General features: G+C 41.1%; 1 protein-coding gene across 1 annotated transcript in view; it reads left to right on the forward strand.

Moving 5' to 3' along the window:
- Positions 1-21453, forward strand: part of ush2a (Usher syndrome 2A (autosomal recessive, mild)) — a 184653-nt gene that overhangs the window by 92703 nt on the left and 70497 nt on the right. Inside the window, exons 46-57 of the mRNA XM_046383631.1 lie at positions 38-185; positions 1686-1841; positions 4626-4773; positions 6391-6533; positions 13466-14016; positions 14289-14458; positions 14547-14713; positions 15301-15389; positions 17971-18305; positions 19929-20084; positions 20788-20951; positions 21148-21357. Of these exons, the coding sequence (XP_046239587.1) occupies positions 38-185; positions 1686-1841; positions 4626-4773; positions 6391-6533; positions 13466-14016; positions 14289-14458; positions 14547-14713; positions 15301-15389; positions 17971-18305; positions 19929-20084; positions 20788-20951; positions 21148-21357 (2437 nt within the window). The remainder of the gene's footprint in view (positions 1-37; positions 186-1685; positions 1842-4625; positions 4774-6390; positions 6534-13465; positions 14017-14288; positions 14459-14546; positions 14714-15300; positions 15390-17970; positions 18306-19928; positions 20085-20787; positions 20952-21147; positions 21358-21453) is intronic.

The raw sequence follows: 21453 nt of genomic DNA on the forward strand, positions 1-21453 counted from the left end.
GTGTCTTTTTGGGGTTTTTTTTTCCCCTTTAAATCAGGTGGAGATGCGTACATTAGAGATGGCCCCAGATGGCCCTATACTGCTGGAACTGACCAATCAAAGCTCTCGATCACTCCGAGCCCGCTGGACGGCCCCACCTAGACCAAATGGGAACCTCAGCTACACACTGTACTACAAAAGCAAAGGTACGTAGCACATACAACTGGTTCCCTCTCTCTCTGTCTTTCTGTCACTCACAAAACATTAAATCTGAACGTACAGCGCGCACACGACAGCACATGTACATAAAAACACAAGCTTCATATACTGTGTACATAGTAATACACAGTTTCGCATATTTAGCACCATATCATGCCTTAACTGAACTGCATTTATCACACATGCAGACAAAAATGTAGATTATGCATCAAAAACAGCCCCAGTATTTTTTCCAAATCTCTTCACCTTCGCTGCTGTAATCACAACTTCAGTAATATAACAGTGACATTCACTACTACTGCTCAGTACACTACAACAGTTTATCTGTAGGGACAAAGAAAATGTGCAGCTATATAGATATAGAAATCAATGCAATGTATCATGAAATGACAATGTAGTTAAATTTTTACATTTTGTAAATGGTCATTGACACAATGGTCATGGCACAAAACACTCTCTCACACACACACTCAATAAAGGCTCTCCTCACCATCGATGGCCTTAGACTGAAAGTCAGGTATAAAATGGGAAAGTGAAAGAAGGAGTAATCGACCAAGTGTTGGTGTAAAAAAAAAAAAAAAAAAAAGATTATTTTGTTATAGCCAGTGACTTGAGAGAGGAGATGATATAGGAGTCCTGAACAAACAATAGAGGAAAGAACAAAGACAAGTAGTTCTAAACAAAAATATACAGAAAAAGAAGAGATGAGAAACTCATATTTCCATAGAAGGATCAGGGTGAAAAAAACATTTGATATGAAGAACAACAAAACAGCAGATGAGACTAACAAAATGGAAGAGGAGAACTGGACATGGAAAGAAAAGGCTGCAGAAGAAAATTGAAGAAGATGAGAACAGGGACAGAATACACACACACTCTCACTCTCTCACTGTCCCATTCTCTCCCTCTCTCTCTCACACACACACACACACACACACACACAGTCAGGGACTTTGATCTGCGCCTCACAGAGGAACAGACAGATTAAAATGAGTGGAGAGAAGGATAGAAGAGGTGTGGAAAAAAGAGAGACATGGTGTTTCGCTCTAGTTACCCACAACCCCTTGTTTCTTTGATACACACTGCCTTCATCAGTTCACACAGAGCTGATGTGTGTGTGCATGCACGTGTGTGTGTGTGTCCATCTAAATATATTGGATAGGCTTACGTGGTGTAATTTTCTGGTCTTTTTTTCTTTGACTATCCTTGCATAACCTCAATATGGAGACCTCTCTTTTTTGATCACTCTCAGTTAATCTCAGTATTCTCTCTCGAACTCTCACTCATTCATCCTCTGTTTTCCCTCTTTTGTTGTATGTATCTTTTATAAATCCCTTTTCTGCCTCTACACGGATGACTCTAATTAATAAATGTGTCATGAAAACAATCTGTGCAATTCATTACGATCTTCCACATCACTAGATATATTCACCATGCTTGGCCTAAGACCTTACATGTCTGTCTTTGTGTGACTCTCTGTGTCTTAGATGGAGGTAATGTGTTGGATGGAAGTACAGCAGCAGGCAGCTGGTTGTCTGTGACTGACCTGCAGCCTCACACCAACTACAGCTTCTGGATCAGAGGTTGCAACACACAGGGTTGTGTTGAGAGCCTGCCACTCAGTGTTATCACGCCCCCAGCAGGTAAAAGGCATAGATAACAGTAAAGGTTCTCCTCCCACCACCTGACTACTCATACCTGTCAACCCTCCTGTTTTTCCAAGGTTTCCCCTGTATTTTACCTTTCTCTCTTGTTATCCTTCTGTTTAAATATTTTTCCTGTAAATGACCACCTAACTGTAGTCACCTTCTCAAAGGTATGCATAATGCAAGGTATACATAAAGAAAACAGTCTATAGACTGGTGTGAAAATAGTCCCTCAGTCACCACTTAGGACACACTATGCAGTAAGTGTGTGGCAGTGTCTGTATCTTCTGCCTGTATTTTCTTGTTCTCTTGATATTTTACTGTGTTCTGGACATTTCTGGGCACCAGCGATTCTCGAGATTCGAGATAATAATTAACCTCCCAGAATGGTGTGTTTATAAACAACAATCAACAAATTCTGTATAATATAGTGACCCAATCTTTTTTGCACTGATATTTTAAAGCAGGTTTTTGCCTTGTGGTAATTTTCAGTTTGCACCATGTGTACCCTTGTCTAAATTTAAGGACTATGTGTGACTTTTATTTTCAAAATTCATAGTTGACTGCATCTTACGAACCTGATTCTCTGTAGAAATCTAGGTCTTGAGACAGACACCATATAATACCTATATGTCTTGATCACAGGTGTCTTGAGGCACACTGATATGATAAAGAGAAATTGCATTAACGTGCAACTGCCTGGCACAATGTGTAAGTGTGTAGAATGGAGGCTGATTGTGAATATTAATAAATGTCAGAGGTGATCAGAGCAGTCTGGAGGTACAGGAAACCAGGCAGCAGCACACACCCATAGACACACATTTGACTACTAGCTAATGTCCACAAAGTGTCGAATACCTGTGCATGCACACACAGCACACCACACCCATGTCTCAGTCAGACAACAACAAAAGACAGACTTAGGAAAGTTCCACTGTTCAAGTTCAAAACAAAGGCATAAGAAAGTATAAATTTTAAATACCAGACGTTTCCTCCCTTTCTATCTCTCTTTCTACCTCTGTGCCTCTGGCATCTCTTTAGACTTCTTTAAGGCAAACTGTCTTGATGCGTCCTTGTTCTATGAAAGAACAGAGAGGAGATAGTGGAGCAAGAGACAGAAGAGCAGAGGAGGAGGAGAGCAGAGAGAGAGAAGTGAACATAAAAGTGCATAGTTTAAAACGATTAGTGACACCTCTGATATTGTACCTGCTAACACACCATGAAAGAGACACAGGCTCACCAACAGTGTGTGTCTTTGTGATGTATGTGGTGTGTGTCTGTGTGTGTGTGTGTCTGTCATGGAGGCTGAATCAGTGCATGTTTCAAGAATAACAGACACTCAGGAAATGACCATTTTACTGATTTTCTTTTCTTTTTTCTTTTTTTCTTTTTTTACTTTTTTCTAAGGTGGAAGCTTAAAAGCACAGGAATTGAAAATATTTTACTGATGAAATGATGATTAGAGCAATGGATTTATATAATTTATCAGTCTGTTCTTAGCTGTAAAAACGTAACTGTTAAAAAAGAACACCTTCAGCTAAACCAAATCAAAGGAAAATTAGGCTTCAAAAAGTGTTGTAGCTCTCCAAGCTGTATAGTTACTGACTGATAGTACAGCAAATATGAAATTGATAAGAAGCTGAAAAGAAACACCTTCTGAAGCTGTAAATAAAACCTGAATGTAGGGGACACTTGCTGCACTCATTCTTTTGTTTCTCTTTCATTTATTTCAATAAATTATTTCAGCTTTTTATTTTGTTTCTGTCCTTTTGCTTCTTTTCTTGTTTTTTAATGCAAAAACAAACACATGTTTTTAGTGTTTGGTGGAAAATAGACTGTTGTGATGTTTTAAAACTGTGTTTCTGTGTATGTACTAACATAATGAATATGAATTAGAGTAATGATTTATGTTAGTGAACCATTACTAATAATATTCTGAACCAGTGTTCAAACAGCGTGTTGAGTCGAGTCTTGAGTTTCTTGTTGTTTTTTTTTTCACTTTCTCTGTGTGTCTTGTGCATGTGTGTGTTTGTAGAAGCCATCTTTAGGATAAGACGTCTTCAGCAATCAGGCTTGTTGTAGTGGAAAGAGAGCAGTGTGTTTGATTGAAGGGTCACTTTATACATCGGAGGGCCTACTCTCATTTTGCATGGTCAACACCACAGTCACTCTCATTTTCTCCTTCTATTTGTTGTCCTTATCTCTCTCTTACTCCGTCTTTCCTTGCATTTTCTCTTTTTATGTTAAGAGCACAGCTATCATACTGCATCAAGATGTTTTATACTGATTTTCCAAACACTAGCACCATTGCTGTCGTGCTCTGCTTGAAAGGAGGGGCACTGCTGAGAGGGCAGGGTCATAACGCCGTGTGTGTATGCATGTGGGTATGAATCGCAGAGAGATGTTGTAGTGCTTGTATATCAGTAAATGTGAAGGCTCTTTGTGGCACTCTTCATCCTTCTTTCCAAAGGAATATTTTTCTTTTGCTCTTATGTTTTTTTCCCCACTTTTGGCCTTGCCTTCTGTTTCTCTTCACTCCTGTTTCCCCCTTCCTCAGCCGTTCTATATGTTCTCTACACAGACTCATTTCTAAATGGAGGGCGGGTGTTATTTTTTTAGGATGCAGTTGATCAATGAGACTAATAATGTCAATATTAAATTAAATTAAAAAACTTTACTCGTTGACTGCTCTATCCCTTCATCTCTTTTACGCCACTTCCACTACCACTTTCTTCCTTTGTCTTATCTTCCTGACACCATCTTCTGTCTGTCTCTTCTCAGCCCCAGATGGGTTGTCACCTCCGAGTTTGGCTCATGCAACTAGTGCCACTCTGAATGTATCCTGGTCCACACCTGCCCACTCCAACGCGCCAGGCCCACTCCATTACAGCTTGCAAATGAGGACTTCCCCACAGAGGCCTGTGATAAGGTGAGAGAGAGCATGAAAAGACACTGTAGGTAAACTCACAGGTAAGTTTGCACTCTGACGTCCACATTACTCACAAGTGATCTTGCACAGACCTGTGATAATAAACAGGTATAAGATAATGACAACACTCAAAGACACATATCACATATGCATGCACCTGGAAATGTGTACACACACGTATGCATACGCATGTACATATAAAGAGTTAAATTATACAGCACAACTGAATATGTCACATCAGTATGACAGTCCATCAGAAAAACAGGGAGGAAATGAGCTGGAGAGATGGAGCTAGAGTCAAAAAGACAAAAAATATCAAAGAGCAGGGCAGAGGGAGTGAGAGAAGTAGAGAAAAATGTGAAAAAGAGAGAGAGGGTGTGCATCTGATATGTATTCATTACATGCTTCCTGACAACAAATTGCAATTTAATCCAAGAAGAGGAGGCTCTCATTCTGTGGTAATAAATAAATGACTAGCTACATGTATTATATATCAGACAGCCATGCCCTCCTCCTCCTCTGCTATGGAAATCTCATTGTTCTCTGATTTATTCATTCATTCATCCCTTCTATCCATCTGATGCTAAATGGTCAACGGTCCCTCATTTATGACAATATTCTTTTACTTTGTCCTACATTCCTTTGTATGATTATATGACATGAGAATCTGATGAAAACCCATGAAAATATTGTACATAGACAGTCCCCATTTAGTGTCCAAATGAAACTTGTCTCTTGACACCTTTACAAGATTACACTTAAACTAAAAATAATTTAGAAAGAACACAGTATAATACACAAAACAAAGACATGTTATTTTCTTAAAATAAGATAAGCATTGAATGTTCGAGAAACATTTGATTTTTCCATTTCCTGAAAAAACAGAAAAATAGACTCACTGCATTCATGCATAAAATGTTCAGTACAAAGCCGTTGTGTGCTGGTAATCTTCTCCTTCTGAGCAGTTAAATAACTTCTTTGTGGTTCTTTTTATTTCCTCTTCTTTCAAATGTGACTCAAGATTCCTACACAGTTTAATCAAGAATGGCTGCCTCATATAACCTATGGGGGCATAAATGTGCAAAAGCTGGTTAGTCTGTGTTTTCAACAAGAAGTACAGGTCTGATTTCTGTTTAAATTTTGTTAAACAGGAACAGGCAGTTAAACTGTCTGGCTAGCAAATGCTGGTGTAACTATGGTAATCACTATGCACTACATAGACAATATATCAGCTGACCACAGAAACTGCTACTACAGAAAAGGCATTCTGGGGAGCTGTGCAGTGCTGAATCTCTGGATCTCAGGCATTAAAGAGCAAAACAAGAGATGGTGGGTAAATCTGGAAATCTGGGCTAGAAATTACGCGTTTTTCTGAATGTTAAATAATAATAATAATTAGAATAATATAGCATACCAAAAATCATTCTGGCTAGGACAAATGTCATCCATATCAATGGTCAATGCAGGTTTTGCTGAATGATGAGAAGTGACAATTTCTTCAACACTTGCTTGGGCACACATGTACGGTGTATATGTATGAATACAGCATAGCACATTTGACCAGTTTCAAAATGTGTATCAGTTAATGTATTAATGTTTGTGTCCATCAACTTCTAGGCTTCTGGAAAATGCAACAGACACCTTTTCTTATCACGTAGAGGGCCTGTCGCCGTACACACAGTACGCGTTCAGAGTGGTGGTTTCGCACACACACGGACAGACAGTCAGCCCCTGGGCAACCCTGCTCACCGCCGAGGACCGTAAGTGCACATGCTCATCAAAGACACAAGACATAAATGTTTCCACTGATACTCCTGAAATAAGTTGTTGTTGATAAACACTGTACCGCTGTTCTGTAGGCTACCTGTTGGCTATGGCTGTTGGCATCATTTTTACATACTGAATTCTGCTGCCTGGGTGCTTATGTCAGCAGTCCAGTCGAGTTTTGCAAGTGACTGGCTGGCAGGTGGCTGGCAGCAGCTGGTTCTTAGTTGGCCTCTGCTGTCAGTTGGCCGTCAGTGGTGCTGAGTCAAAGTTAAACTCAATGAGCCTGACAGATCTCTTGAATTTAGGTGACGGTCAGAACAATGGCCACACACATTAAGCATATGGCCTGTGGTGTTAGCCTCTGCCCAGTGCTTTTATTCTCTGAAAGTCTCTATGGTTTTTGTTTTTTAAAAGTGTATTAAGTTCTTGGTGACAGTCAATATGATTAAGGCAATAAGGAAGAGAGCATATAAAAAGAGGGTAGTGGAAGCATGGGCACAATCAAGATAGGGTGACACACGCTGACAGGGTGAGATTTGCAGACTGTATGGTGTGTGTCTGTGTGCGAGTGACCTAGCCGGTGTCATTGTGGGCTAATTGCTGTAATAGAATCATATTAGCCACTGGAACAGCCTCCTCAGTGCAAAGTTATAAATTAATTAGTACCACGCTATTATCACATACATTATCATTAAGCAGCTGAGATTTGCATACACTGGATACATGCACATTTGCACACTCAGAAATATGTATGTACACATGTATGCTGTTTCACTTACTGATTCACACACACACAACTGCAAACATTTAGGATGCATTAAATTATGCCCCCATGTTTTTCTCATTACTGTTTAGATGTTAAATTCCTTTTTAGCAAAAACACACACACACACATACTCTCTCTCCCTCTCTCTCTCTCTCTCTCTCTCTCTCTCTCTCTCTCTCTCTCTCTCTCTCTCTGTCAACCAGGGACTGAGCTTTTAAACAATTATAGATAAGGTGAATTATGTGTGTGATTGTATGTACACGTATGTGTTTGAGAGTGAGAGTGAAAACGTGTGTGAGGCTACCTCTACATGTGTGTTTGTGTGTGCATGGTGTGTGGACTGTAATAGATGTGTCCATTCGGTCACACTGTACCCCATCATTCAAACCTCCATCCCTCTCTTTACCTCTTTTCAGACACACACACACACACACACACGCACACTGAGAACATGTGTCATACACACACATGCTTGTCCTCCTTATCAATCACACATCTCCTCACGCTCACAAGCTATAACGCACAGCCATGAAGTTTCATGCTGACAAACTCCTCTCCGACAGCACAAACACACACACACACACACAGACTGACAGGGTTGAACTGGGAGTTTACAAAAACAACATAGGATGCTTAACCTGACTTACTAATAATTATATTTTATATGTGTATGTTTAACTTATCTCAATAAATTACTCACATATTATAATTGAGTCTTACATCGATGCATGGAAACAATATAGTGCATACTATTGTTGAAATGTGAAAATGTCCAATCATTTTAAATCTCAATTTTAAAAAAATCTTTTAACATAATAATGGAAACATGATTGGTATGGAAGCTTTTAATGACAGAGGGGTTTAAACCCATGATGGGAGAAAGCCAAGTGCGGCCAGATTGGATTTTCCTAACACTGCTGTGTAATTTGTCACCATAAACCCATCCTCTCGTCATTTTGGCAGTGACAGGAAAGGCTGCATTCCCCTCCTAATCTTTTCTCCCACATGCTTCAAAAGATGACAACCTTAGCAAGCACTTTTACATTTCATTCAGTGTGATTGTATGTATAGTAAGGCTGTCTTTGGTCAGCAGGGTCCATACAGAGTAGGTATGGACCACCAGTAGTAAGAGTATTCACTCTTACTATTGGGGGAAAGTAAAATTTTAACCTGAACATACGTGTACAAAATCCAACACAACAAACATACGCATGTTTGAGTGACTCTGTAGCTCTTAATATGCATGTTCATTTTTATAGTGTACTGCTTTGTTAGAAAACTGTATGTTAACATGGACCTTCATTACAATATGGATTTCAGTATGAATTTACCTCATTACTTTTGTCCCTTTCCTCTCTTTTTATCTCTCCCTCTATTTCAACTCAACATTTTTGGTATTTTTCTTTTTCCTCTGTCTTTCTCCTTTTGTCACACCTCTCCGATCTCACTGTTTTTCCAACTCTGTCTTTCTTTCCGTCTTTTCAGAGTGGATTTCACCTCTGCTGCTAGACAGACTAGTCCTTAAGTATTTACGAGAGGGAGAGAAGGGGAGGGGTGGGAGGGGGGAGAAAGAGGACAAGAAATGGTGAGAAAAAATGCAGGGGGAAAAAAGGTGAAATGAGGAATTGAGGGGAAAAAGAGGAAGAGAAGAAAAGAGAAGGCTAATGACAGAACAGAGAAAAAGAGAGACCCACGCTTCCTCCTTGCCTTTTTATCATTCCATTAAAGTTTTATATCCATCTTTTTAATGTAATTTGGTCCCTATGAATTCCTGCAGCTGCAGAACAGACAGACGGCTCCTGTGAACATAAACTCGAGCCGTGTTGGACAGCTCCCTTTTCTCTGTCTACTCCCATGTTCACACTAGCTAAGTGATCTAAGAGAGAGAGAGTATGTGTCCGTGTGTGTGTGTGTGTGTGTGTGTGTGTGTGTGTGAGGAGATGTGTGTATGTGTGTTATGGAATGTTATAGAGAGTATGAATAAAGCACCGTTTTGACAAAATGATCTTAGCCAAGCAGTCTTAGGAAATAAGTGTGTGTGTGTGTGTGTGTGTGTGCGTGTGTGTGTGTGAGACAGAGAGAGGGACACAGAGAACATTAAAGAAGCACTGTTGTACCTAATTGAACTTAAAGCAGAGAGTGAGGGAGACACGTGTGGAGGAGAAAAATGTGACAGAAATGAGGTTAGAGTTAATGACAGAACACAAAGAATTCATGTTATTTAATGAATGAGTGACTGCATTAATAAAATAATACTCTACCTTGTTCTGCACTGGTCTGTGTCCGTTCAGTTAGCTGTCCCAAAGAAGTGGTGAAGCAGTGGAAGCACAATCCCATTGTTATTTTGCCTATCGGAGATAACTAGAATATTTTATGTCCACTATTACATACTTATTACTTGAACATGTGTTTACATGTTGTATTTTGTTTTTTCCTGTAAATATAGTGTCAGAAACCAATGGGACAATATACAGCTCTCCAAATTAAAAACTGTGATCACTCAGCAGTCACATGGTGAAGTATAGCTTTTGTAATTTTTAGTGTAATTTTTTTTAGAATTTATTTAGCAGTTAGTTCCACTGATATGAATAAGTTGACACACCAAAATATTTTCACATTATATTTTAAAGGTCATATATTACTTTACAGCTTTTTTGTTCCCTTTCCTTACTACATGAATACATCAGAAGGTTACCAGGAATTAAGTAAATCACTCCAAATAGCGTTTGAAAAGGATATTTTGAATGACTGACATTTCAGGTATCGTGACGGTCATAGTTACTTAAAGGCTAATGTATATCTCATATACTCATGATGTTATGGATACAAATCAAGCTCATGACCTTGGTCATGCATCATCCTCTTTCTCACTGCCTCCTCAGTGTCGCTTAAAGCAGCAGTGACATTAAATAATCTGTAGAAAAAGTAAAGATATGAAGTGCAATGTAAATTCTCACCGTATTGCTTGTCACGTTTTGACACCATGTCGTAAGCATCTTGATTACAGTAAGGCTCAGCGTTTGTCCTCATTATGACTCCTCAGAGCCTCGGCTCACCTTCAAAAGCCCAGTCAGACACACACACACACACACGTGTGCACAGGACCCTGCATGAAACTAAAAATAATACCCTTCCTCTTCTCTTCACATGGATACACACAGATGTACACACTTAAATCTACGTGGGCCTGTAGCTACATGAACACACACACACACGCACACACACAAATATGCACAAGAAGCTACATTTCATGTTTACATCCACACACACTCATACACACACACACACACACACACACACTCCTTCCTCCCTCCCCCTCTCCTAGCCCTTGTCAGTTGATTGTGTTATTACTATGCTAACCAAATCCTTATAAATGTGATTTAAGGCTTGGCGGCCCCACACTCCTGTTTTAGCCTTCTGCTACTGTTTTTTACTGGAGAAGGGAGGAGTAAAGGAGGGAGGTGTGGAGGGATGGATGAAGCGAGAGTTAAAAGAAGGAGGGAATGGGGAACAGAGAGGTAGGAGTGAGTGGAAGACAAGGCAAAGAAAGAGCACTTGGAAAAGGGAGGACAAGAGAATGAGAAAGAGACAAGTGAGCAGGAAGCAAGAGAGAGAGAGAGATAAAGAGTCAGGGAGAGAGAGAGAAAGAGAGAAAGAGGGGTTGCTGCCATTCCCTCAGCACTCGTTCTCTTTTATCCAGAGAGCAGTAAAGCGTCAGTAAAATAAAAAAAAGGGAAAAAGCATCACCTGCATCTTAAATGAAAATTTCAATTGAAAAACTTAACAGCCCTTCAAATTGCAGAATTTTACACGCGCCAGTAAAGCCTAAATAACACTCAACACTTAGAGGAAGGGGGGAGGAATGAGGGGTGATAACAGAGGTTATTTTGGGGTGGTTAGAGCAAGGTGACTGGATTGTTATTTGTGCTAAAATTATTTAAATTTGAGGGTTTTCTAACCTTGATCTGTCTGTCTTTCTCTTTGTGCACACGTCTGTTGTAGGACGAAAAACAAACATTTTGATCCGAAACAAAGAGATAAATACAGTAAGGCAGACAGGAATATAGACAAACAGTCAGAAATATACAGAATGTCTAATTGGACAAACAGGTAGACCGACACCCATCCCTCCACAAAGACAAACCAGAGCGCAGTGAGGCACGGCGAGAAGCCACCAGATATGCACATAGTCAGACAGGGAAACGGGCTCCTTGGTTATTCCAGGGGTTCAGTGGACCTTTTGGTGGTAATTGAATCAGTGTGAGTGCTGAGTAGAGCTAGCATAAAAACCTGTTAACCTGAAAGGTCAACTCTCTGCATTGTTTATTTAGCAGGGAGACCAGAGAGAGGGAGAGAGAGGGAGAGAGACCACTGCACAAAGCACGTGTAACAGAGAGAGACAGAAGAAAATGAGAGAGAGGTGGTGGGGTTACGGGAAGGAAGGGGTCAGAGAAAGGAAAAGTGAAGAAAGACAAGACAGACAGACGGAACAAGAGATGTAGATAGAAGGAAAGATGGATATATGGGGGGAACATTTGACATGTGTGAGATCAGCCAGGCTTTACATCGCCATAGTTATACTGTTGTTTGTGTGAAAGACAGAAAAAGGAAGAAAGAAAAGTGTGTGTGTGTGTGTGTGTGTGTGTGTGTGTGTGTGTGTGTGTGTGCGTACGCGAGTAAGAGAGAGAGAGAGAGAGAGAGAGGGACTGAATGGCTGCCACCTTAATGTATCTGTTGCTTTACTTATGATCTGCCTTGGAGTTCATCATTAAATTTCTCCACACAATTTTTTTCTGGCAAATTTGAAAATATCAGGATTTATTGATTAAATAAGGCTGTGTAAAACAAGGGGGACTTCCTGGAACAAACACTGAGTGCTCGTTGGCACCTGACTCCATGTGAAGTAAAGCTGATCAGCAGATTGTCTGCAAAATACACACATTTTTACACAGCTGCTGTCTTTTGTGCACGCATGCTGTCATACACATATACATGCTTACACACTTTATTGCTCATAGATTTGTGTATGTATACTCCCAACTGCTCATCATCTGTCTGTCTATCTCTCTCTCTCTCTGTCTTTCTCTTTTACACACACACACACACACACACACACACACCGCCATCTGGGAAAGCCGTTAGCAGTTAGCGGTAGCACTTAGCGACGCAGCACGCTCCCTCAGTCCGCTCAGTCACCTTGATCTGCTTGCCCTTCACACAGCACCATTACTGCTATACTGCATCACTGTGGGTGTGGTGTGTGTGTTTGTGTATGTGTGTGTGTCTGTGTCTATGGACATGCATCTCTGTGTGTCCATTATAGAGCCGTACAGTGGGATGTAAATGCCAGGAGAGGAAGGGGGAGGGGCTATTACCTTCAAATGAGCTACCATGCAGTGAAATATCCCTCTGACTAGCCTTGTGCAGGTTCTTATCCGTGCATGGACATCTATGTCGGCCTGCATACATCTAATACTTCTGAGGATCATTTTGCCCTCTGGGCTTGAAGGCACATCCAGGGGTTGAGAATGGCAGTGGACATGAATACACAGTAGAGCCCACACCTGTTTTTCCTCAAAACAGTGTGTTGTGATGTGCTTGCAGTCAGTTTGGTCTCCTGACCTGAAGCATAGTAAACACTGAAAGTTCTTCTCAGTTTAGATTTTTTTATGTAAACTTATTTATCAAACTCATAATGCACATCACTTGAATATATTGTAATTACTAAATTATGGCTCATACGAATATGTTTGAGTGCATTTATGCGCTTGTCATGTATATGTACTTGTGCACAGAAGAGCAATGCCAGTGCAAAGTTGGTTACAATGTTTCTAGCAGTCCAGCTTGGCCTACACTCACTCTCAACCAGGCACAAGTGCTGCATAAATCCATAAATACAATCTTGGTTTGCTCTGGGGGAGAAATTGAGAGAGAAAGAGCATTTCCGTGTTAATCCCTTGGATAGGGATGGCAAAATCACTCTTTGTCCTTCTGATGTCATTCTTGATGTTGCTTGTCAAATAATTCTTCAGAACAAATCCTCCTCCTCCTCTTTCCTCTCACTCATTTGTAAGCACACACACAGAGTATATTTATATCTTGTTTTTCTTCAGAAATTTCCTTCCTGTATTTTATTTATTTATTTCTCTTTACCTGCAGGTCCAGGACCAGTGAACACTACATCTGTGTCAGGGCTCCATCATCGAAGTGTAACAATAAGCTGGGTTCCTCCCTTTCGACCAAATGGTGTTATCACCAATTATACTCTTTTTCTTTGTCCCAACTCAGTGTCCTGCACCAGCACAGCCCTCCCCTCCAGCTCAGGTCCAAACCAAAGCCTACTGCCCAACACTGAGAATGCATATCTCAACTCAGCAACATCCAGTCTCACCCCCTCAGGCCCTAGATCCAACCTCCTCCCTAACACTTTCTCTAGCTTGAAGCCTGCTATCGCAGAAGACGACCAGATGGGGTCCATTCATGGAAGCAATACAAGCCAAGGCCGCAGTTCCATCTCATTCCACCCATACACTACAACCAGCTCTAATGTTGAGCCTAATTTTAAACAGGACTCCTATTACAGCCCCATGTCTGGTTTCTTTAGTGCAGCTTCAGATTCAAGTTCACCCCCTTTATCTGTCACTGTTCCTGGGAACACCACGAGCTATACTTTCCTCGACCTAGTGCCATACCAGACCTACAGCCTCCAGGTACAATACATTAGCATGTCACTATGGTAGAAATCAGTACTGTACCATGCAGCGTGATAGTTTAAACGTTTTATTACATACCAATACATGTAAATAGTGTCAAAATTAAACATAAAATTGCCTTTTTCCTTTCTGATGATCTTTCAGTACTCTTTTTATTAGGAATGGAATACTCACGTTTCCAGTCACGTTATTACACTGTTATCTACACTGTTCATTATTGACTGGTAACTTGCTGACTCAACGAAACGAAACTGTTCTGTAACTTCTAGGTGGAGGCGTGCACTGGTGTGGGTTGTACGCTGTCTGGGATGTCTCTGAATTTTCGTACCCTCCCAGCTCCTCCTGAAGGGGTTCCTGCACCTCACCTTTACTCTGACACCCCCACCTCTGTTCTTTTGTCCTGGGGTGCACCAGAGTGGAGCAATGGACCACTGGAGCGGTGAGAGATGATCACACGCGTACACTTCAGTCCCTCTGTTACACTAATGTTTATAGATAAATTCCATTTTATCTTGTGCTGGGTGGAGATGGCTGATAGAGCGCAGAGTTGCTGGGACCAAACAAGTCTCCACAGTGGGTCAACTCCCAGCGGACCCTTATCCTCTTTCCTTCTTGGACTCTTCCTCGGCCCTCAGTCCCTGGACTACTTACCAGTATCGACTTGTGCTCCGTAATCAGGCTGGCAACACCACAGGTAAGGCCATAATAATTGTCATCACTGAAAATGAATCCAGTCTGATCGCAATGTGTTGCATTTTGCACTAGTCCATCAAATTTCACACAGGCTTAAGGGTGAAAACTTCCTCTCTTTAGGGTTTTTCACACTGCATATTCTTGTCAAAAGTTGAACCAGGGCTGTGCAATTCATTCTGCTTTTCAACTAGTCCTGGATTACAAGTCTGGTGGAATGCATTATTAATGTTTATATTCAAGAATGACAAGTGACTACTCTTGTTTACTTAAGCCCTGTTTCACACTGGCACCTCCGAGCCCTGTGTTTAGTCGATTTTCAGGGGATGACTCTGCAAACTCAGAGCTAACTCGGCTCCAGAGCAGGGCCAGAAAAGATAAAGTCAGGGTTCGTCCACTTTGGAATGTCAAAACGGGATTGCGCCAGTGAGACAGTGTTCTTAGCCTAGGGCCAAGAAAGTTCATAGAATGCTTTTAATCCTGGACTAAAGACAGTGTGAAACCCCCTTTTGTTGTTTTACAGTATAGCATTTTTAATCACATAATGTTATGGACTTACCTTACATGGACATAAGTTATGGATTGTTGCAGGACCCTGGGTCAGTATCACCACCAGACCCTCTCGGCCAGCAGGTCTCAGTCCACCGAGGGTGAAGGTCTTGGGGTCAGAGTCACTTCAGGTATGGGCTTCCTTTTTCAGCTGATCTCTCACAGATTCAGTAAAGTGAGTGTATGAGAGCTCTGAGATACCACACAAATTGTCAATAAAATATTGCCCATTTCATTCAACTCATTCTGTAGCTGGAGAATTTAAAAAGTTTATAATACACAAAAATACGATGTAGCTTCATTGGGAATCTCTCCAGGCACTCTGAGTATAAAAGACAAATGAATGTCACACTGTTTCTTCTGTCTCTTCGTCTTGGGATTTAATGAGAAAGAAAAACATTCAACTCAAGGTCCCCTTCAGAAAATGGGAGGGGCTGTGACCCTGTCTGAGGCAGCTTCCTTCCTGTCGGCCATTTTGAAGGAGGGGCCAGAGTTAAGTTCCACTACTTGCTAATCCCACATCAAGGCCTATCAGTGAAAGCTGCTGAAACAATGTTGTATGCATGCACACACACATGCATGCACTCAACAGCCCTGCACTAATGCTAACTGCAGAAAAATGCTAATGCCTGTCATCATTTCAGAACCGCCCCTGTCATCTTTGCAGCAGCACAGCTTTAGGGGTCACAGGTCCGAGAAGGAAACTGTTCCTTCCTGGTTGTTGCTAATTGGACAGACAGGCAGGATGTTTCCTGGGTACCAATTGACCTTGACAACACAGACAGGATTTTGAGTATCTTCCTTCATTCTCTAAATTGTTTCTTTTTTTTCATGTGACTTCTTGCTCATTGAGGTACTTACTCTTTCCCTTTATCCCATGTTGGGGTTTTTTTTCTTTTTTTTTCCAGCCTTCTTTTTATATTGTGACACACTTGGTCAGTAAATCAGGGCACAGATAAAGTCAACTTAATGCCTGCTTTTCTGCTGTTTACTTGGCATCTCTGTTATTCACAGTTAATGTTCTCCTATTAGGCTGTGAGCTGAATAGTTTGTGATGTGAGTGTGATGCAGTGAGGGATGAAGATCAACACATTGATTGTTGTATTGAACTATGGTCAAAACAGATCTATGCAGTAAAGCAAAATGAGATCACTTGGGGGAAGATTTGGGACTTTATTCCAACATTTTTGAGTTTTTTGTTTGTTTGTAGGATCACAATCTAAATGTACATTAATATGCAAGTAGCTAATGCTTGGACAAATAAATTGTAGAACTGTATCATCAGCTGCAAATGTTGGCACTCTGTCAGTGCCTTTTTTCTGATTATAATAGCATAGATGTACAAAGGCACACACACATGCTCCATATTCTTACACACACACCTATTCTCTTTCACTACCAACTTTATCATCTGTCTCTCCCTCTCTCTCTCTGTCACTCATATACACATAAACACATTTACAAACACACACACATGCTGTACTGGCCTTAGCCCCAATGGTCTGTGTCAGCCCAGGGTCTCTGCTGTCTTCACCATCTCCAGATTACATCAGGCTATTCAATCTGTAAATGACTTCCATCACAAAGCATACCCAACACGCACTTTGGGAAATGAGCTCCCTAACTCAACATGACCCTGCCCATATGTGGTTGTGTATGTGTGGCTCAGAGTGTGCATGTGTGTGTGCGTGTCTCCTGTATCACCTCACAGTGTCACTTGTTAAATGAATATCAAGGTTGCATGGGAAATAATTATTCTTGACGTTCATTCATAATACTCTCATCAACACTGACCACTTAATCACTTAACTCTTAAGTCTCAACAAGCTGTGAACTGATCAATTACTGTACACGACGGTTTCTATGCATAAGTGTTTTAGAGCTCACAATACATGAACATATGTGTGTGTCTATGTGTGTGCCCGTGCACTTTCATATGTGCACAATTGTTTCAAACGAATGATTTATCATATATACCTTTAAAATTCAAACATTTAAAGGTGTGTGTAGCAGAGTGTGTGTGCGTTTGCGTGCGTGCCAGTTACCTTCATCTTCACTATGAAATGCTGACAGACTGAACTGTTTCCAAATCAGATGCAGTGCTCAACAACAGCAAGCTTTTGTTTTTGCATGCAGCAATTCCATTACCAGCCGTTTTCATTATTTTAGCATGGTGTTTGTGCATGTGCGCGTGTTTGTGTGTTCGTGTGTGCCCTGTTCTAAATTTGATGAAAGGAATCTTCTACTCAAGTCAAAGTCAGGTTATCTTTCCGCACAGTAGAGTTGAGTGCGCGTGCGCACATACACAAACACACACGCACACACAGTGACCGTCCTGTCTCTGCACACTCACATATCCAGGTGACAATGCATGCACACAGGCAGCACTGGTGGCACTCAACGTAGATTCACACTCTTATGTATATATATGTGTTTGCATGAGCACACACTGCAAGCTCTGCACATGCACACGTGCATACCGTATGTGCCCACACTATGCTATGACTTCCTGTAGTTCATCCATCTAAAAGCTTTCTGCTGTCCCCAGCATGCCGAGAACATTCAGAATGCCCAGGCAACCAATGAGATGACTTTCTGGGATAATGACAAGACAGTTAGAAAGGACCAAGTCCACCAGGCTTTTAGTTTTTCCTGAATACTATATTTTAAATGAAAAACCCGAACTTTAAACTCACTTGCTTATATTTTCAGGTCACATGGTCCCCTCCTCTTATTCCCAATGGAGAAATCCATGGCTATGAGATCCGCCTCCCAGAACCCAGCATCTTCCATCACAGTGTAAATGCTTCTGAGCTCAGCGTTATGGTGACGGACCTCATTCCATACACAAACTACAGTGTCACTGTGTTGGCATGTGCCATGGGTGGTGGACATGTTGGAGGATGTACAGAAAGCCTGCCGACTGCAGCCACCACATTATCCACAAGTCCTGGAGGCCTTCAACCACTGTCTATAGTGGCAGTCAGTGAGTCTTTCCTGGCCATTTCCTGGCAACCACCAAGCAGGCCCAATGGACCTAACATCAGGTAACATGGATATTTGTTAGGTTCACAAAAATAGACCCCAAAAAGCAGATGCAGACACCAGGCTAAAAGGCAAGGTTCCAAGTTTACTTAACAAAATACTCAAAAATCCAAGTCCACTGAATGCAGAAGATAACTATTTACAGTATTTACAAAGTAGATAGGGAAGTGCAAATTTACAAGTCCTCTTCCAAGGAATCCTGAGCAGAGACAGGACAGGAGGTGAATGCAAGTGTTCAGAAACAATCTAAGGTAAGTAAAAAACAGACAGGGAAACAGGAAGAACAAAAAATACACAATCCTAACAATATTACACAGAAGCCATGAGGTTGTGGGTCAATATGTGAGTACTTCAACCACCAGGCTTAGATGACATTACGGATTGCTGCTTTCTTTTGGTTGAACTTTTATATGTAAGACTCTGATTTGCAAGGAAGCAACATAGAAAAATTCTCATTTTTCTTTCTCGGCAACATGAAAATTAACTTGCTTGTGACCAACAATGCCAAAAGCATGAAAATAATTGAGCAGTTGAGTTGAGTATGATGATTCATAGAATTTACACCATGTAAAAGTACAAACATCACAAAATGTAAAAAAAAAAAAAAAAAAAAAAAAATGTACACAGCATCCAGGTCAGTTTTACCTATCCACAGCAGTAGTCTCAACATGATTCAGTCAACATTCCCACTGTAGGTCGGTCTTGAGTAACTGCTTCTGAATGCACAGAATCAAACAAATTTCTTCTGTTACCTTCCCATGGTTTTAGGAATTTAACCAAGTGAAAGAAAAGTGAGGGAGACAGCTGGAAAAAGTTCTGCATAGGCAAATATGCATCCAAAATCACTAACCACAACATTATGAAGCAACGTTATGTGTGAACCTGTTAACCATCATAACTTTACATAATCTGAATAGACCTTGTGTTTTTATTCATTAGCTGTAGCCAAGACACCAAATCTACTGCAGGTTGTTATTCAGAGACTCACTCTGGAGGTTTTCAAGTAGTTGCTGAAAAATGTAAGCAAACATGCAGATAGTAACACGTTAACAAGCTGCTAACATGAGTGCCCTGGTAATGAGCTAAGTGTTGTGCATTTTTTAAACAGTGTTTTCTCGGTCCTAATGCACATTCTGGTCCATTTTGTTCTGTCCTGTTCTTTTCTGTCGGAGATTAGGCCTAAAATAAAGGTCCATTTTCCTGGCAGGCGATTAAAATGCATGAGCCCGTCTCTCTGTTCTGCTCTGCTCAGCTCTGTGTGTTTGTCTAAGTGGGTTGGTTAAAAAGGCGGCATTAAGCCCTTCTCTTCTGATTACAGCAGAAATTAGCATCACTGTGGGGAGAGGAAAACACAAACCCTGCAGAAAAAAAAACAACAGAAGGAGGGGCGTTGGGAGGGAGGGTTGAGATACAGTGAACGCAAAAGAATAGAGATGATGAAAAACAGAAGAAGAGGGGGAAATGAGTGATAAGGAGAGTCAGTTGGAATATTGGGTGTGTGGTTGCGTGCTGTTTGTGTGCTCAAATTGGTGCATTTGTGAACACGTGCTGTGTGTCAGTGCATTCCTAAACATCCAGCCGCCTGCGTTTGTGTGTGTTTTCTGTTATTCAAATTTCCCCTTCAGATACAAGTTGCTCAGACGTAAAACCCACCAGCCCCTGGCCATCGCCACGGTCCCCTCGGTAACAGCCGTGTCCCCTCCCCCCTCTGAAGATCTCCATCGCTGGCTCCATGTTTACTCCGGCACCAAATTGTTCTACCAAGATAAAGGCCTAAGCAGGTGAGATTACTGAAATGAGCTCTAGAGCAAACGCCGGCGCCGCAGCAAACCGTGTGTGCAGAGCCGATCGGCGAGCTGCCGCTGATGCCGATCTTTTAATACCGCTCAAAGATACATTAAGCAAATATCCCAAAGAATTAAATTGTTTTTCACACAGCGTCCCCTAATCTCAGTTTGGCACTTGGTGGAAGCAATTTTTTTCCCCTATGCTTGCTAAACGGCTCTGGGTATACTCTTTTCGGTTTTGTGTCTCTACTGTGCTTTATTCAAGTTGTACACTGACAAACTTTTGAACATGTCAGCACTTTTAACTTTGCTTTTCTCTTTTGCTTTTTCTTTTATTGAGATGCTAGAAAGCACTTTATGAGAAAGTAATTTGTATGTAATTAATAAGAGACACAATGTTATCAGAACTAACAGTGACTTTAAAGTGAACAAACAGATGTGACTGAAATTATGATCCACTAACAGAGCATCACCATCATATCTGCCATTTTTCTTAATTCTGTCAAACAAGGGTTGATTTACAGGAGCTTGACTGTTGTTTTATGTTTTTTTTCTGTTATTGAATGACTGATAGAAGGAACTACTTTTTATAGTTAGCATCTCGCATTATATTTAGCATCTCGAAGATATTTCGCAGCAACATCAGTAAAACGTACTGCACCCTCTTATCGAACACATCAATACTGTCTGTCAACAGATTCACCCGTTACCAGTATCAGTTGGTGGTGTATAATGACGTGGGCTACTCCTCAGGAGAGATCGTTATGGCGACGACCATGGCAGGGGTTCCCCACTGCTCTCCGTCTCTCTCAGCTCATGCCATCAATCACACTGCTGTATGGGTCAACTGGACACAACCCAGTAAGATTACCTTCTCTCTTAAACACATACACTCCAACCACACACAGCCGACAACACTGCTTTCCCAGCAGAGGTCTTCTATAGCCATGTATTCTCTGAAAATTATGTGACTTGACAATTCACCAAAACTTGAAAATAGAGAATCAAAATTACTGCTCACTCTTCTCTCTCTCTCTCTTTTTTTTGTCTTTCTTAGCTCTGCAAGACCTACAGGGGGAGGTGGAATCTTACTTTGTGACAGTCGAGTCCGCCCAGTCAAGTCAAATCTTGGCTTTTCCTCCTGAGGTCATCTGCACTGTGATAAGTGACCTTTGGCCCAGTACCACATATCTGGTATCATTACAGGTGTCCAATGGAGCACATAATACAACTAAGGCAACAATTAACGTCACTACAGAGGATGGAGGTTTGTGTAATTTTTGGTCCACAACTGATATTAGAAATCAGCTAAAGTTTGCCTTCTTACTTGGGATAATTGTGTGGGAGCTGTTATTTATGCCAT

Source organism: Scatophagus argus, chromosome 1 (assembly GCF_020382885.2).
Source record: "Scatophagus argus isolate fScaArg1 chromosome 1, fScaArg1.pri, whole genome shotgun sequence".
Classification (NCBI taxonomy): Eukaryota; Metazoa; Chordata; class Actinopteri; family Scatophagidae; genus Scatophagus; species Scatophagus argus.